Source organism: Aulonocara stuartgranti, assembly GCF_965226115.1.
Source record: "Aulonocara stuartgranti genome assembly, chromosome: 7".
NCBI lineage: Eukaryota > Metazoa > Chordata > Actinopteri > Cichliformes > Cichlidae > Aulonocara > Aulonocara stuartgranti.
The window spans coordinates 54,871,756-54,889,641 of record NC_138945.1 but is presented as its reverse complement, the minus strand read 5'-3'; the positions used below and the strand labels follow the sequence as shown (position 1 = coordinate 54,889,641).

At 38.0% G+C, this 17,886-nt stretch overlaps 2 protein-coding genes across 5 annotated transcripts; one reads left to right on the top strand and one right to left on the bottom strand.

Annotated features, from left to right (window-relative positions):
• Positions 1–23: 23 nt before the first annotated feature.
• On the bottom strand, positions 24–12,080 carry LOC309710400 (uncharacterized protein). Of its 3 annotated transcripts, XM_082539809.1 has the most exons (26): positions 11,699–12,080; positions 10,979–11,030; positions 10,853–10,870; positions 10,702–10,764; positions 8,515–8,616; positions 7,735–7,806; positions 7,537–7,641; positions 7,357–7,428; positions 7,029–7,121; positions 6,492–6,578; positions 6,288–6,377; positions 4,302–4,424; positions 4,136–4,213; positions 3,960–4,034; positions 3,620–3,712; positions 3,450–3,530; positions 3,090–3,161; positions 2,916–3,008; positions 2,759–2,833; positions 2,588–2,677; positions 2,411–2,491; positions 1,728–1,808; positions 1,513–1,581; positions 1,278–1,403; positions 1,039–1,186; positions 24–953 (listed from the first exon to the last, which is right to left on the bottom strand). In XM_082539809.1, the coding sequence occupies exons 1-26, from the start codon at positions 12,017–12,019 to the stop codon at positions 491–493; spliced, it is 2,823 nt and encodes a 940-aa protein (XP_082395935.1). In that variant the 5' UTR covers positions 12,020–12,080; the 3' UTR covers positions 24–490. The 3 variants fall into 3 exon arrangements, with proteins under 3 accessions (XP_082395935.1, XP_082395936.1, XP_082395937.1); XM_082539810.1 differs by lacking the exon at positions 6,288–6,377; XM_082539811.1 differs by lacking the exon at positions 8,515–8,616.
• Positions 12,081–13,848: 1,768 nt separating this feature from the next.
• On the top strand, positions 13,849–17,690 carry LOC309710407 (aromatase-like). Of its 2 annotated transcripts, XM_082539832.1 has the most exons (9): positions 13,849–14,115; positions 14,886–15,036; positions 15,135–15,289; positions 15,377–15,553; positions 15,686–15,800; positions 15,886–16,000; positions 16,074–16,236; positions 16,327–16,568; positions 16,683–17,690. In XM_082539832.1, exons 1-9 carry the CDS (start codon positions 13,968–13,970, stop codon positions 16,911–16,913), a joined length of 1,497 nt encoding a protein of 498 aa, XP_082395958.1. In that variant the 5' UTR covers positions 13,849–13,967; the 3' UTR covers positions 16,914–17,690. The 2 variants fall into 2 exon arrangements, with proteins under 2 accessions (XP_082395958.1, XP_082395959.1); XM_082539833.1 differs by lacking the exon at positions 15,377–15,553.
• Positions 17,691–17,886: the final 196 nt, after the last annotated feature.

The window sequence follows — 17,886 nt, the reverse complement described above, 5'->3', positions numbered from 1 at the left end:
CACGTTGACACAGTAGAACCTGATTATTATTAAAGAGGTATCACACACCTTTTATTTGACCGGATTATAAGACTTTCAGTACAGAAGTCTGTCTACAGAAAAATACAAAAATATACGTTGCTATGAATACTATTCATCCTTGGTTTTTTGTTGTTTTTCACAAACAAATTAAACTGAAAAGCACACATCAAGAAAAATTGCGCTTTGTAGCAACTGAAAATAAAATAAATTCATAATTATAATAAAGGTCAATCAAATGGACCAATATGGCAAGGCCATGATGATCCACTTGGTAAAATAAATCTGCTTGGCATCTTTCTTGGCCTTAAGACAACAATTCTGATGGCTAAAGATCCAAACGGGACACAAAAAAAATAAAAAAAATTTAAAAAAATTGCGCAATTATTTACCTGTATATTGTGACAAAACTAAATCATACAATGCCTTGTGAAGCCAACTGCATGATGTCATAGAGTTTGATTATTTATTTTTAGGTCTTTTTGAATTTAACTCTGCAGGTATTCACACTTTTGTTGTCCCACACGTACAAAATCTTTTTGTTGGGATAGTACGACAGCATAGCTAAGATTCCATTACCTGATCTTATGTCAAAACCTGCATCCACAGGACTCTCTTTCTTTAAATCATAGGCATATGTCACCCTTCTGTCTTTGTCATCTGTGAAATACAGCACCCCACACACAATGAAAGCATTTCCTGCTTTAGCTGTCGGGTAGGTGGTGTTTATGACAGACTCTATAGAGAATGTGTCATCGTCGAGCTTTGCGACCAGTGTGCTGTCATCTGCGTTTGAGGCAAAGATGACCCACAGTCCACTTTCATCCACAGCAAACTTGAAGTATGTCTTTGAGTTTCGAAAAAGATAAGTCAGGTTGTGATATCTGGTGTCTGGCATGGTCAGAATCTGCGTTCTCTTCGTTTTCAGACCAAATCTGTAAAAATTTAAAATATTGACCATTAAATAAATGTTGCAGGCATCAAACACCTCAAGACAGTTGCAGATGGTGCAGCACTTACTTTATAAGTCTGTTTTTTCCGCCGTTGTGGTAGTAAAATGATCCTTTATAAACAACATGGCCACACCCCTGGTAGTACCTCTTGGTGTCTATAGTGTTTTTAATGTTTTGCAATGTTGAAAGGTCCTGATATTCCCACAAATGTCGACCTGGTGACAAAAAGTTCTTGCGTTAAATCCAATCAAATAACTCTCAAAAGTCTGTTATGAAGTGAGAATTCATGGATGTTGTGCAAGTCACCTGAAAAATGATCGGCTACCCAGTACTGATCTTCATCCAGCTGCGACGCGTCTGACATCCAGGCTCCATAGGTGCTTTCCATTTCAGTGGGCTTCTCTGAGCATTTTATGTTTTTAATAATACACTCTAAACAAAAAAAAGCACACACACACACACTTTTGTATTTCAGTAAACTATACAGTAGAAGGTAATTAGATAATGGCATGATTTGAAGCTTAATTAGCAAGTCTCTAACCACTTTCTGTTGATTTGTCACCGGTGGTCACACTGATCTTATTATCAGACCAGAGCTTATTTGAAGAATCTGAAAAAAAAATGAAAGATCATTTTTAATGTAAATATTAATGATGTTTGAGTCATAGCAAGTGATCATTACTTTGTATTTTTGTGTGAGGTGTGAAGTGAAGTGTCAGTATTGAGGTCAAAATGGGACACGTGGCAATTCCTCACCAGTTGTCATGGGTTTATCATTGACGTTTCCACTGTTATTGAAAGTGTCTCTGTTTTTATCCAGTTCTTCAGAAAGTGAACCTTTAAATTGAAAAAAAAAATGAAAGAGTGTATAGAGATTCTAATGATATTATAGTTTCAAAAACACCATATTAGGCACATACTGGCACCAGGTTGGGCCCTCTTTTTCCTTCACACCTTTGATTTTTTTGGCATAGATTCAACAAGGTATTGTAAACAACACTCAGAGATTTTGGTCCATATTGATATGATAGCAACACACAGTTGCTGCAAATTTGTCAGCTGCATATCCATAATGTGAACCTCCCACCCAACATATCCCAGAGGTGCTCCATTGGATTGAGTTCTGGTGAATGTGGAGCCCATTTGAGGAGTCATGTCAATTAACCAGTTTGCTAGAAGCAGCCATTCAGAAGACGTGTACACTGTGGTCATAAGCACGTGGACATGATCAGGATCAATACGCGGGTAGGCCACGGTCTTTAATGATGTTTAACTTGTACTTAGGGGCCCAAAAATCCATGCTGTCACATGGTGTTTACGTAAAATTTTAACCATACCATCCAAATGTTCCAGCAAAAATCAAGACTCCAATATAAATAGGATGAAATATTCCATATAAATAAATAACGCTATGAGAGTAACGAGTGTGTTAGTCTTACCTATAAATCGTGTCACTAATGCCTCTGTAGCATTTCGTATAGCAACATTGAAGGCAACATCTTTATCAGCCTCTTTTAGCTCTAGAAAACAAAGTAGAGTGCTTACTCTCTTGTTTTTTTTTCTCTTTTTTTCATATATTTAGACTTCAGTTTATCTCTAGTGTCTTAATGTTTTACCAGGTTCTATTGTTTTATCTGCATCCTTTTTAGAACCAGGAACAGTAAAAGCATCTCTGGTGTTTTCAGCTGGATGTGGAGTTGGTGTTACTGCAGATACAAAGATACAAGTGAGTTAGTACACGTATAAACAGTATAACCAGAATCAGATACAGTATGGCAGTTTTTTACCTGTTATTGTGCTTGTTTTAATGATGGTTCTCCTGCCATTAAATGTATCACTCTTTATGTTGGCATCACGTGGGGCTGCAGAGTGAAATTGGAGCCACATTCAGAACTTTTATTATGAAAGAAGTAACTTAACCATTCAAAGCATATGATTTCCTACCTATTAATACTCTTACTGGCCCCTCTGTGACATTTGCAGTGTCTGTATCATTCCAGGAGCCCTGGCTGTCATTTTGATCAAAATTTAAGGACTCTGGAAAATTTAAAGAAAAAAATGGCTTTAGCATTTTCTCTTCATGTAGTCAGACTAAGGTTTGTCTCATCTGAGGTTTACCAAGTTCTGTTGTTGCATCTGAAACATTCAAAGCACCTCTGGATTTTTCTGGTGAATGTTCTGTTGGTGATTCTACAAAAAGAAAGAAAACTTTTACTAGAAGAGCTGGCACACCAACTAGAATCAACCAGTCCTTATAAGCTTGAGCTTCTTGTCACTAAATGTAAAAAGTTAAGATATTTAAGGTTTAGTTAAATATTGAACCTTGAGTCAGCATAGCTCCTGATTTTGTCAGCAGCTCAGGCATCATTTTGGATATTTATTCAAGATTAGAGTGAAATGATAAAGTTCAAGAATTTTATATAAATAATAACCAAAGTCAAATAGGATATTTCATAATCCAAAGCAATGATTTCATACCTGTTAACAGCATTACTGGTCCTTTAGTTTCTGTGTCATTCAAGGTCCCCTGGCTTTCATCGTCATCAAATGTTACTGGTTCTATGATTTTAAAAAATAAGTATTAGGTTGAATTTTGTTTTTTAATATATTCAAACTTATGTTTGCCTTTGCAGTCTTGGTTGATTTACCAGTTTTCACTTTCATGCTCAGATGTTTCTCAGATTCAGAGACATTCAAAGCATCTGTGGTGGCTTTCTGAAGAGGATACGCTGTTGGTGATTCTTCAGGAAGAAACACAAGATGTAACTACAATTTCTGCTGCACACATTAGATTTGTATACAAGTAATATATAAAAATTGGTTTCTCACTCCTGGTTAAATCTCACTGTTCATGAGATAAAAAAAATAAAAAGCCTAAACTATATATTTTCATAATTAATGATGTTTAAGAGATAAAGCTCTTACCACCCCAAAACATTTACTACAGAAACATAAAACAGCACTGAACTTTAAACAGCTTGAATTTACCAGTTTTCAGAGTTGCTTTAATGAAGGTCTCGCTGCCATTAGAGGAGTCACTGTTTAAATCTGCATCAGGTGGAGCTGTGAAAAGAAGACAACAAAGTTCAACACGTCTTCTTTGCATACCAAGCACAACAAGAGGAGGACATGCAGTTAATAACTCAAAGCACAAGGTTTATTACCTGGTAATAATTGTACTGGTCCATTTGTAACATTTTCAGTGTTGGCATCATTAAAGTTGTTCATAAATGGTTTTGTGTCTAGAGGAATTAAAATGTTGTCATTAATCAGTCCTGGTGAATTTTTTGTGTTGGATTTTTGTGTCAGAAGGGTTACAAATGTTCATACCTCCTCTGGTGTTTGTAGTGATGGGATTTCCGGCTCTTTTTAGAGATCCGGCTCTTTCGGTTGGGCTCACTAAAAAGAGCCGGCTCCTTCGGCTCTTTCCCGGCTCTTCAGGTTGTTTTGTTGCTTTAATTAATTTATTATTAACAATAATATAAAATTATGCACAAAAGGAATTACTAACGTAAAAACAAGTGGTTTTATTTATATATGTTTATATATAAATATATGCGGTGGCCCCTAGAGACAAAACATGTACAAACTCCAAAACACATTTCTAGCATGAACTGAACTTCCAAAGCAGAGCTACTAGATCACTTAAATTACACAATTGAAAGCATGTGTGTATTGTTTGTGTATTTATACACAGGCACTCATATATATATTCAAATAATTTAAAAAAAAGTTCATTTACCTGTTATTACCACACACCAAATCCGGTCGTTGGTACTTGCTGGCTTGTGTAGCCACAAGATAACAAAGGCTCAACACTGCGCCCAGCATCCTGGAGCACTTCTGTTGTTCTTTTGTACGTGTTTTGAGTTTTTATGTGCTTCTGAGTTTTTATATGCTTCTGAGTTTTTACGTGCTTCGGAGTTTGTACGTGTTTTGGAGTTTTTACGTGTTTTGGAGTTTGTACGTGTTTTTACGTGTTTTGGAGTTTGTACATACTTCAGAGTTCGTACGTGATTTGAAGTTTGTATGTGCTTTGTCTCTAGGGGCCACCGTAAATATACTTTTATTTATTCACTCCACATAAAATGTAATAAATAAATCATCTAATACAAAAATCAACTATTCACATTTCAAGTTTTAACTATTTACATTTTCAGCTTTTTCCTTTCACAAATTTAAAGTGAAAAGAACACAAAACACTGCAAACCACAACACAATTAAATATAAATTATAATATGAAAACTAAAAGAACATGCATATTCTCTGTCATATGGACCTGCATGAATAAACTTTCTCAATCCTTTATCATCTGCAACCGAAAATAGTTGTGGATGATTACTATACCTTTCTAATGTTGTTGTCCCTGCCTCTCTTTCTCTCTCTCTGGCTCTGTTCCTGTGCTACTGAGTGTAACTACCGCCCCTCCCCCCTCTGCCCAGCGTAAAGCACAAGGCTCGCGTGCAGAGTGAAACGGAAAAAAAGTGCGAGAGAGAGGCTGAGAGAAAGAAAAAAAAAAAAACCACGTGACGGCTCGCGATAAGGAGCCGGCTCGCGTCGTTCACGTCAAAGAGTCGGCTCTAAGAGCCATTTCGTTCGCGAACGACCCATCACTAGGTGTTTGCAGCTGGACCATCTGTTGGTGATTCTTCAGTAAGAAAGAGAAGTTGGTCCACACATTAGAAAAATTATATATTCGAATAGTTAATTGCTTCAATTTGGAGCTCAACTTCATACTCTGCTGCAAGTATTTTAAACAGTTTTTCATTCTTAGGAAAAATTTAATTTGCAGTTTATTTTAATCCCAAAATTGGAAAAATCTTTTTTCATAGAAGTTAAAATCAAGTTAAACACTGCAGACATGATTAAGTTGCTTAAATAAATAGAGCTCAATAACATAGAATACAGTATGATCACATTAGGATTAAAAACAAGTGTTAAAAAACAATCTGAAAGCAAATGAAGTAAAATAAGTATGGATTAAAAATATGAAGTGATAATATAATACTATATAACTAAGGTAAGTATTCAAAGACATTTAAAAGATATTAGTGCACAGTCTGTTAGTCAGTTGTAACGTCAGCTTGTGAATGATTGTGAACGAATAAAGTATCTGCAGCCAGTAAAACTAATCAAACCAAGTATGAGCCCGTACACTCACAACAGGAGCATTTTTAAAACACACCAGTTTTTACTGTTGTTCACTGACAGTTCTGCTGCCCTTAAATGCAGCACTGTTTAGATCTGCATCACTGGGGTCTATACAGTGAAAGCACTTCTAAAGTGACAGAAAGAGGATGTTTTAGAGTTTAAAACCTGTTAATTTTCCTGCTGCCTCTGTGATGACTTCAGGGTTTCTAAGAATTGCTGTGCTGTAGCTGTAATCTTCATAAAACGGTGAACGGTCTAGAATGGGTTTTTTTTTGTTTTTTTTTGGGGGGGGGGGGGGGGGGGGAGTTTAAACTGTGTGGTTTAAATACATTTTTCATATATTTAAATTTAGTTTTTTTGATCATTTACCTGATTCTGTCTTATTGTCCAGTTTCTCAGGGTCAGAGACATTCAAAGCATCTATGAGGTTTTCAGATGGATGTGCTGTTGGTGATTCTGCAGAAGGAACGTAGAAGATGTCACTGGATGATTGGACACACAATTTATCATAATTGTAGAAGAAACTTGCTGGTTTATTACAAACAGCAAGCGATCTTTATGTCATATCGTGTGTAATTTAAAATCACATAATTCACCAGTTTTTGTGTCTCCAGTTATTAGGTGATCGTAAATGTATCGTTTGCAGAAATATAAATGAATTTGTTAACGTCAGTTCTAAAACATTCAGCCGTCTCTTAAATATCTTAGCAGAGACACTCTGACACTCAAATGGTTTCTTACCAGCTTTCAAATATGTGTCTAAAGTTTCATCAGAGAGAGCTTTTCCAGCATCATGCTTTAATCACCTGGTGTTGGTAACACCGTGGAATCAAAGAGGAAATCCAGTACAATGAGTATAGTGTGAAATAAGATTTGTGTGTACAATGAATGAGTACCAATATTAACCTGCTAATAAATTCATTGGTGCTTCTGTAACATTTTCTGGGTCGATTTCAGTCAGGTTGTCACTTTGGTAATCTGGGTGAGGTGATATCCAGTCTGCAGAAAAGAAACATGATCAGCATAACCATAAATGTTTTAAATGAATCCAGATACACTATTATACTGTATATGTGGCCAAAGTTTCAAATCCTTTTGAGCCAAAATGGAAATAAGCAGAAAAGATCGCATTTAAGGTTTAACTGAGTGGGAAATGCAATTATTCAACCATTTTTATTTGTGTTCTGAAGTGATGTGGCAATACTGATAGCAAGCACAGCAGACATTTTCTTACCACTTTCCACTGTAGTAACAGTAACATTTCTGAAGGAGTCGCTGTTGTTGTCTAAGGCTACACTCAGCAGGCCTGGAGGGAAAAAGAGGACATTTACAATTCTGCAGCATTTTCAGTTGTGACACAAAAAACAAATGATCGTGGCTGCGCTGACTGTTGTTGAAGTTCAGCACTTCTCACCTGCTGATGATTGGGACCTCTCACCTGCTGGGACCTCTGTGACATTTTCTTCTTTGGTATTGTTGAAGGCGTCTTGACTGTGGTTTGGATAAAAAGAACCAAAATCTAGGAAATAAAAGATGTTGAGTTTGATGCTTTTTCTTAGTCAAATATTAGTCTGCCAAACAAGACTTCTTATCGCTCAGAGTGGTAACTAACCTAATTTTATATTTGTGCCACTAACATTCAAAACATTAGTTGTGTTATCAGCTGGACGTGGTGTCGGTGATTCTGTGAAGAAGAAAAAAAGAGACATAAATTGCTACCCTTATCTCAGAGCAGTTACGAAGCACACACCATCCATAACATCCACCCATACAGACATACATATATACTTTGCAACTTGTTGTTTTCTGTGTTGTTTTATTAGCTATTAATTTTAACCCTGTGAGGTCTAAGTCATCATCAGTGATCACCCTGACTCTGACTCTAACTCTAAACAATCAGAAGATGGATGAATGGATGAACAGTTGTCGATCAGGCTAATGGACACCTCTATGACCAGTGTGTTGGGAACTTATCTTTAAGATCAACATGACTGAAACTAAGAGACTAAATAAAATAGAGACAAATCCAGACAATCAAAGAGTTTCAATTAAAATCTAAATAACAGTCTTAAATCTTGTTTCTGTAGGAGAATGGCTTCTGTGCTTTTAAAATCTCGGCATTAATCATGCCTTTGACCAGTCTGATTTGTGAGGAGAGACGTGAAAAGATTTTACTTTGTGGTAAAACAACTAGAACTGTGAATGTTACTCTGCTTAATATCATAGTGGATAAACAAGTGATTTTTAACTACTACTGAAATCGAATATAGAGTGAACAAAAGCAACTGAACACTCTTCAGGTCAGCCAACACTGTTTTTTTAATAATCACACAGCTTCTCATATCATGTTTGCAGTCCTTGGTCCACTGGCTCATTGTGGCATTATTCCTACCTCTCCATGCGTAAATTTGACGACTACTTCCTTCAGTAATCTTGTTTTTCATGTCACTGGAACAACAGGTGGAGCAGGGTGGACCAGGTGGACCAGGAAGACCTTTATGTACACAGATTATTAAAAATATGATGTGCAGAACAGACCAAATTAACAATACTGCTAATATAGACTCTTTAATATTAACCCAATTATATTTATATAGTGAAAAGTCAAAACATAAGTCATCTCAGAGTATTTTTACACTGTAAGGCTAAGACTTCACGTGGTGGGTGGGTGGGGGCTCTGATTCTATATTCATTTTGAATGTTACCAGCCAAAGAAGCTGTTATCAGTTATTGCCACTTTCATAAATATCACTGGATGCATAAATATGAGGTGAGTGACTTTAACATGAAGAAAGATCAGCCTGGGCCACACTTATGAAGAGCACACATCAGCCTTGACTGGTTGGGTTAAAGGGAGAGAGGAGAAAATAGGTCAAGGAGACAATTAAAACAAAGAAGGTTGGCTGAGTCAGAAATGTTCAGCTCCAGAGCCAGAGACCTCTGCTGAAAGCACAGGGAGGTAATGGCATGCAATGTTCATGGCCCTTTGAAGTCTGTGGAGTAAAAGAGAGAAGAGTAGAGGAAAGGTGCTCGATGCGTCATGGGAGGTTCCTCTGACGCAGCAGCATAACTAAGTGATGGTTCAGGGTCACCTGATTCAGCCCTAACTACAGGCTTTATCAAAAATGACCGTTTTAAAACTAATCTTAAAAGTAGAGATGGTGTCTGCCTCACAAACCCAAACTGGGAGCTGGTTTCAAATGAGAGCAGCATGATATCTGAAGGCTCTGCCTCCCACTGAAATGCTGAAAATGTGAGGATCAGAAGTAAGTCTGCCCTCTGGTGCTATCTACAGAATATGGTACCATGAGATCTATAACATGTGTCAGAGTGTGATTAAGCAGGACTGCAATTCGGTTCTAGATTTAACAGGAAACAAATGAAAGGGCCTTATTATGACAGAAATATCACCTCTCTCTACTCCCTGTAAGTACTCTTGCTGCAGAGTTTTAGAACAGCTGCATCCTGTTATAAGGTGTATGGTAAGTACAGAAGTCTGGCACAGAAGTAACAAAAACAATAAAAGAAAAAGGAATGCTGTGATGTGGGCTACCCTATTAACTGTTCATATAAGACTGTTTTAACCTTAGTAATGACTTGTGATGCCTCAAATGTATTCAGTTCAGTTACATTTTATTTTTATCGTATTAAACCACAACAACCAACGACCACAATAAAGGTGCTTTATATTGTAAGGTAAAGATGCTACAATAACAGAGAAAAAGCCACAAAAATCAGGTGATATGAGCAAGCACTTGGGGACAGTGGGAAAGAAAAACTACTACCGGGGAGTGGCAGCCTCTGCCATGACTGGTTTGGGAGTGAGTGAAGGGAAACAGGACACAAGACATATTAAAGGTGTGTTTTTTGATGGAAATTAGAACACTGGGGTTTTCAGGTAGCCCTAGTGAGCTGTATGGGCAGAGATTACCCTCATTAACATTTGATGCACACCCAGTTATTTTGTTCTGGAAGCAGGCCTGAAAAATGACAAAAGCTACTCAGTTTAGAAAAGAGAAGTAAGGATTAGCCCTACTTAGCATAAATTTAACACATCACAAAAAGACTGAAGAGTTGAAGGAAGGAAAAGGAACCAATAACAGTTAACAGTCTTTTAAGGTAATGTCAGGCTCCCTGAGTATTCATCAAGAGCTTCATGTTAGTTCAAAAACCTAAATTTCTTCAGAATCTCAGATTAATCTCAGAGTTTAAGCCATGCAGAGTTGGTAAAAAGATACAGTGAATGAGTGAAAGTTAAAAAAAAACAAAAAAACATTGCCCACACTGCAATTTTCAGTTTCAAAACAACAAAAATACTATAATTTGGGCTAATCAGTGCTAATCAGTGCAGCAAACACTTATCCCACTGCAGTAAACAGCTATGTGGCAGCTAAATACAAGTTTCTTGCAGACAGTGAGTGGGATGCTCGTGTTGTGCAATCACAGCAGGAACAATGAAAGACTGTTTGAAATGCACGAGAAGCTTCTGTTCTGCAAATTTGGTTGTTTTCATACAGCTTTTCGCTGAATGGGAGAGGAGATGGGTTCTCAGATTTCTTAGACATATAAAAGTTCTCACCTTTTCTACCTCGTCTCCCCTCTGGCCCCGGTGGACCTGGGGGTCCAGGTGAACCAGGTTTACCTGACAGAACAAAAACACTTTGTAATGCAGTAGGAATTTAGCATAATTTGAGTAAATTTACTCAGTAAATTTAAATTTCAGTTTTTACCTGGGGGTCCAGGTGGGCCTGGAAAGAAAAAAACAATTCACATATTTAAAAAAAACAACAACAACAACTATGGGCAGTAAATACGCAAATGAAAACAGTGGAGATGCATGTTTTTATGATGTGCACCTGTTAAACAAATTCCTTTGGAGCTCCTGCACATGTCTGTGAAGGCTTTGACCTGAAATAAAGAAAAAGACAGGCATGAGGAAAGTTTTGATTTAGGTGTAAGTTAACCACATATAGGGCCATTTGAGTTAGGCCCTGTTAACACAGAAAGGACAGGGTGTTTTCTAAAGGTCTATATTTTAATATTTTGCCATGTTCAGTGTTTATTCCCAAAATCCAGCAAAAGAATCATTCTCGTTAACAGAGCTGAAGCAGTTAGAGTATAACAACAGCAACAACTAAAATTCCCTAAAATTTTCTCACTTCTTAAATGTCTGCTGTTCTTTTAATCTTTAGGCTTTAGATGAAACAAACTGAAAGTGAAGATTAATTGTTAATAAAAACAATGATACTGCCCCCGGCTCCCTCACAAAATATACAGTAGCACGGCTTTGAAGAAATGCCAGTTTTGTAGTGGAAGAAAGTGGAGCCGAGGGAGGAGCAGTCACTCTTCACAGCACAAAGTACTTTTCCAGGAAGCACTCAAGACTAGAAATTTGTTAATGGTTACAACAGACTCCTGGATTTCTTAGATTGCAAGGAGATGCCTCACGTGATCGTATTAAAGACACCAAACTCTGGAAAAATAAAAAAATTCAGTTTTTGTCATAATAGAGTAAACAACTTTTAGCATTAGTATTCACAGTCCTACAGAAACATCCAAGCATGCTGATGTCTTACAGGAACCATAGAGTATGTCATGAGCATCAGCATATCCTTCTGATCTTCGCTTTGCATTGGATCTTCTTCCTGGTTTCTCCTGCGGCGGTGGAGCTTCCTGAACTCTCGGGCCTCTCCGGGGTCGATGGGCAGGATTCCCGTCCGCAACCTGCAGCTCTCTGTCAGCTCCTGCATCTGGGACTCCAGCCTAAACAGCTCATCTGCCAACTCTTTCTGCCGAAACAGCAGAAACACTAAACCTGCCGTGCTCAGGAGCAGCAGCACGCACATCCCCACCAGCAACACTTTCCACATGGGAGAAACAACACTTCCCTCTTTCATGTTTGTGCCCCGTTCCTTGGTCCTCGCTGCACAGTGATCTGGGCTGTGTAATTCAGAAGCACATACAGCACATTTCTGAACACCTGCCAGCAAATGACACGTCAGAGAGAAACCACAGTAGAGCAGTTGGAGAGGAATAAACATGTCAAAATCTGCCTGGAACTACAGCGAGAGAGAGAGACACGTGATGCATTGCATAATAACAAACATCTGCAAGACTGCTGAAATCTGTAGGCTTGCATGATTTAAATGCAGCTAATGGACATATTTCCAGAATGACACATCCTCCAGACAGCATAGGGCTTCCCATCATTCTGGTGCCTGTTTTCCTCAGCATTTTCACTAGCTTGTCCTACTCAAAATTACATGGAAGTGGAATAAATAAGCTTCGAACAAGGGACACATTGTTGGGATCTACAAAAGAACTTTCAGAGAGCTTTCAGCAAATGTCTGCGAGTGTGCGGATGTACATGTGTGGGTGTCAGAATATCCTTTTTATGAAAGGGTTTTGTTTTTTTCTATTCATTGCAATATGAATTTCGAAATTGAAAGTTTCGTAAATAGTCAATGTTACATTTTTTTGGATTGATTTTTGATTTGCTGCTTTTTCGGGGGTGGGGGGAAGAGGTCATTGTAGCTTCTGTTGCTAATTTCAGAGCAAGACCAACACATCCACCCCTAGATGTGTGGCCAGTATCTTTAAACAGGGCATACCAGCTATTCACAGGTACCAAGCATGAAAGCCAGCTCATTCACAAAAGCTTTCCATGAACAGTGTTTTTTCCTTTCAACTTTGCAACTATGATTTCTTACACTGGACTAACTAACATGCAATCAATCAATCACTTTGACAGCACTTTTAGATTAAATTATTAAAACTGAGCTTTTAAGAATATAATTATGACATTTTTTAATTCTTCTTTTCCCTTTCTGAACTCCTGAGTAAGTCCTTGTCTCCTTTGACACAGGTCAGTCTGACCCAGCTAATTAATTTCCCTTTCAAAAGCCTCCCGGGTTGATGAATTGGACAGTGGGGTTTCTCTGGGTGCAACAAAGCTAAATGTGAAGTAAGCCCATCTAAACACTAATGCAGAGCACAACCAGTGAAAGCCTTGCAGGTTCTCCATTCTTATGAATAAAAAGCACCTCCTTTGTTCTGCTGGAAACTGCTTTGTGGTTCAGATATGCACTGCTGTGTCTCAGGTTCACTCCTCTGCCATGGTGCTTGTAACCCTCAAGTGACCACGTCTCCAGGCAACTGTTAAAGTGAAAGCTCAGCCAAAGGATTTATAAACACTTGAAACACTGGATTTATATTTTTATATATATATATATATATATATATATATATATATATATATATTGTATTTGGACCTTGAATTGAGACACTGTGTTTGATATTAGACTTTAATATTAAATCAGTTTCTGCGTCTGGCATCTTGCTTATTTAGTCTATTTATTTATAATGAGCTCACATTTCGCTGCTCATCAGTGTCCTTCTGATGCAGTCTGACAGCAGCAAATTCATGTTGTTCAATTTTCTGCAGCACAGTGATGAAAAACTTAAGATACATGACAAAATACTGTAATTGTAAAATAACTATAAAGGTATAAATAGTTTAGAAAATATCAAAGACAATAAGTAAGATAAGGGCTAATGACCCTATAATTGTAAGATAACAGAGATCATCATGAAAAAAAATCATAATGATGTCTGTAATTACTGTATATTTGATGCTAACTACTTCAGTAATACAAACAGTTAATGATAAAGGTTGATGTGGGTGTATTTTGATTTGAATGTGGCTCAGTGCTATGTTACGTCCTAGACTGAAGGACAGACTCCACAGGAGATAAGAGAGGAGGAAACCCACAGGTTGATCATCTTCTGTTTAGTCTGCTGCAGACTGCAAACACAGTGCTCCATTGGGTGTACCTGGCTAGAGAAATGCAGAGGATGCTGCCGGTAGAGGAGCTCATCGCTGGCCCCATGGTGGCTGATAGAGCGTCAGAAGTCACTGCTGTCCTGCTACTTCTGCTGCTGTTGCTGCTGCTTTTCACCACCTGGAGACAAAGAAAACAGTCACACATACCAGGTAGGCACTAATATATATATATATATATATATATATATATATATATATATATATATATATAATAAATGGTAAATGGCCTGTATTTGTATAGCGCTTTACTCAGTCCCTAAGGACCCCAAAGTGCTTTACACTACATTCAGTCATTCACCCATTCACACACACATTCACACACTGGCAATGGCAAGCTACATTATATATATATATATATATATATATAGATAGATAGATATATAGATATATATACACATAGAGTTATATATACTATATACACATAGAGTTATATATACTATATACTATAAGTATTTATATACCATATTAATTAAAGGCTCCAAAGTGTCTTTTTATATCATTTAGCCATCCACTGCGAAGGAATCAGATACAGAGTAAAGTCAGCAAGCATCTAATGACAAAGAAAGGGAAACCCTCATATACACAGAAGGTCTGCATCAATGACAAAACAAGGTTTACTCAACCATCACAGAGCGTGTTCCTTGTCTATTAAAACTATCACAAACAGTCTCTGTTTTGCAGCTCCAGGTGCAAATTCCTGTATACTGATGAAAATGGTTCATGCAGAAGTCAAATAACAGTTACACACAGAACAAAGAGTGCCGTCCTTACTTGCCACTCTCCTATATACTAAGATCAGAGCCTGGCAGCTATCCCAAAAAAATACACTATCTTTCTCAAATTAAACTCAACAGACAAGGTTCTTGCTAATTTGCAGTAGAAGTGGGAGTCTACTATCATAACCTATTTCTCTCTGTCAGGCCCTTCCTTCTTAGCAGGACTCGGTCCCATTCTCTCCTACAGCAGGTTCATCTGGTCTGGGATTGGAACAGCGTGTAACTACTACAACAACAAATATGGGAGCATTGTGCGGGTGTGGATAAACGGAGAGGAGACCCTGATTTTGAGCAGGCAAGTGGGTTGTTTTTTTTGTTTTTGTTTTTTAGAGTAAACCGAACTTGTTTTACAGTAAATTTTCAGATAAAGGTAAAGCCTGGTTTCTTCTGCAGGTCCTCTGAAGTGTACCACGTTTTGAGGAGTGCCCACTACACCTCCAGATTTGGGACCAAAAAAGGACTCGAGTGCATCGGCATGTACGGAAATGGTATCATTTTCAACAGTGATGTCCTGCTTTGGAAAAAAGTGAGAACATATTTTTCTAAAGGTGAGCGATTACCACACACTGACAGCACATACTGTGGTTAGACTATTGCTTTCTTGAACTGTGGAGCTACTGAATGTTACTGTGCAGCTCTGACTGGACCCGGCCTGCAGAGGACCGTAGGAATCGGTGTGAGCTCCACAGCCAAACACCTGGACAACTTACAGGATATGACTGACCCCTCTGGACATGTGGATGCTCTCAGTCTCCTGAGAGCCATCATTTTGGACATCTCCAACAGGCTGTTCCTAGGAGTGCCGTTAAATGGTCAATTGCGTGTTTACTGCACATAGATTCCTAAAACCGCATACTATCTGCAAGAAATTGTGACGCATGAGCTTTGGCGCTGCATCTATTGATTTTTTGTTGTTGTTGTTGTTGTTCTTTTTAATAATTCAGAGAAAGAATTCTTGATGAAAATTCACAACTACTTTGAGACCTGGCAGACAGTTCTAATAAAACCAGATATATTCTTCAAGGTTGGATGGCTGTACAACAAGCATAAGAGAGCAGCGTAAGACACCTCATCTCACAGTAAGTCAGTATTGTGGTTTGCGATTTCTTCAACCTAATGTTTGTGTTGCTTTTTGTGCCAACAGACAGGAGCTGCAAGATGCGATAGAGAGCCTGCTTGAAGTTAAGAAAAAGATGATTCATGAAGCCGAGAAACTGGACGACGAGCTCGACTTTGCAACAGAGCTCATCTTTGCCCAGGTCGGTCTCTTTGGAGGGATTTTTGTCGTCCCCCCAATTGTCTTTTCTTATTCCCGTCTGTTGTGTTTAACAGAACTACGGAGAGCTATCAGCAGATAATGTCAGGCAGTGTGTGCTAGAGATGTTAATCGCAGCCCCCGACACACTTTCCATCAGCCTCTACTTCATGCTGATGCTGCTGAAACAGAGCCCGGACTTAGAGCTGCAGCTAGTGGAGGAGATGAACACCGTCTTGAGTTAGTGCAGCTTTACAGTGTTTCCAATATTCCATATTCACAGTTTCACTCTGGTGAGTAGAAGTATTCTGACACATCTTTCATTTTCAGATGAAAAAGACGTGGAAAATATCGATTACCAAAGTCTGAAAGTGATGGAGAGCTTCATCAACGAGTCTTTGAGGTTTCATCCTGTGGTCGATTTCACAATGAGGAAAGCTCTGGAGGACAACGACATCGCAGGTACAAAAATCAAGAAAGGCACCAACATCATTCTCAACATTGGCCTCATGCACAAAACCGAATTCTTCCCCAAGCCTAAAGAGTTCAACCTCACGAACTTTGAAAAAACGGTAAGTGAGCAGAGTGTAGTTCAGCAATAAATGTTTAATGGTTTAAACTAAAAAAAAAAAACATGCACACACACACACACACACATTTGAGTCTTTGCCTTCTCTCTTTGGCAGGTACCCAATCGTTACTTCCAGCCCTTTGGCTGCGGGCCTCGTTCCTGTGTGGGCAAACACATCGCCATGGTGATGATGAAGGCCATCCTGGTCACTCTCCTGTCTCGGTACACTGTGTGTCCTCGTCAAGGCTGCACGTTCAACAGCATCAAGCAGACCAACAACCTGTCACAGCAGCCAGTGAAAGACGAGCACATCCTGGCCATGCGCTTCATCCCACGAATGACATAACCCCACAATATCAAGCTGCGAAACATAACGGCGCTTTTTACACTTCAGATGAAAACATCTTGAAATGGGTTTAAAGGCCTTAATGAAGTCCTGTACTAGGAAATACTCACAGTAAATTTGTATTAACAGCACATGTACTCCAAATTAAACTTTACTAATCTTTAACAAAGTACACTTGTTAAGTATAGATTTCTGATTAATGTTTTGACAGTGTACACAGCTCATACATTTAATAAAGATGCATTTACAATGATTGAAATAACTGAAGAAATAAATCACATGCAGAGGAGCAATGGTTCTGTATTTACATTAGTTTTATTTGTATTATGTTTTCAGTTTGATATCAGTTTCTTCTCATCTCATTTAGCATCTGTTGTTTTGTAAGTGGGTCACCCAAACATTACATTACTACAGGAGCTGCTCAGCTACAGAATCTCACGCTATGAAGCTTTCTCAAAATTTCTCAAACTACAGTAAACTGTTGCAATGGTGGCACAGTGATTGGTCCTGAGTTCAACTCCACCACCTGGCTTGGGCATGATCTCTCCGGGTACTCAGTGTAGTCTCATTTTTGGCTGTGTTGACAAATTTGGTCAAATTAACTTGAGACTTTTTACTCTGTGGTTTTGTAATTACCCAACATTATGCCTGATTTTTAAAAAAAGGTTTTTTAGTTTATATAACTAAAAATAAAGCTATAGAAAAAGTACATTATGGCTAAGAACAATAACCCTTTTCATGAATGATTTACCGTAAATAAAATCTGCATTTACTTTGCCTTTGTGGGTATTTCTATGTTATATAATCAGTGTAGAAATATGCTATAATGCTGTATATACTTCAGCTTCACCATGCAAACAACTTCACATAAAAAAGCTCATTTTAAATATTCATTTTCATTATTGTGCAGAATCAGTAGTTCATATAAATTTTCGTATTATTACTTCCTGTTTCACACCCAATACATGTGTTA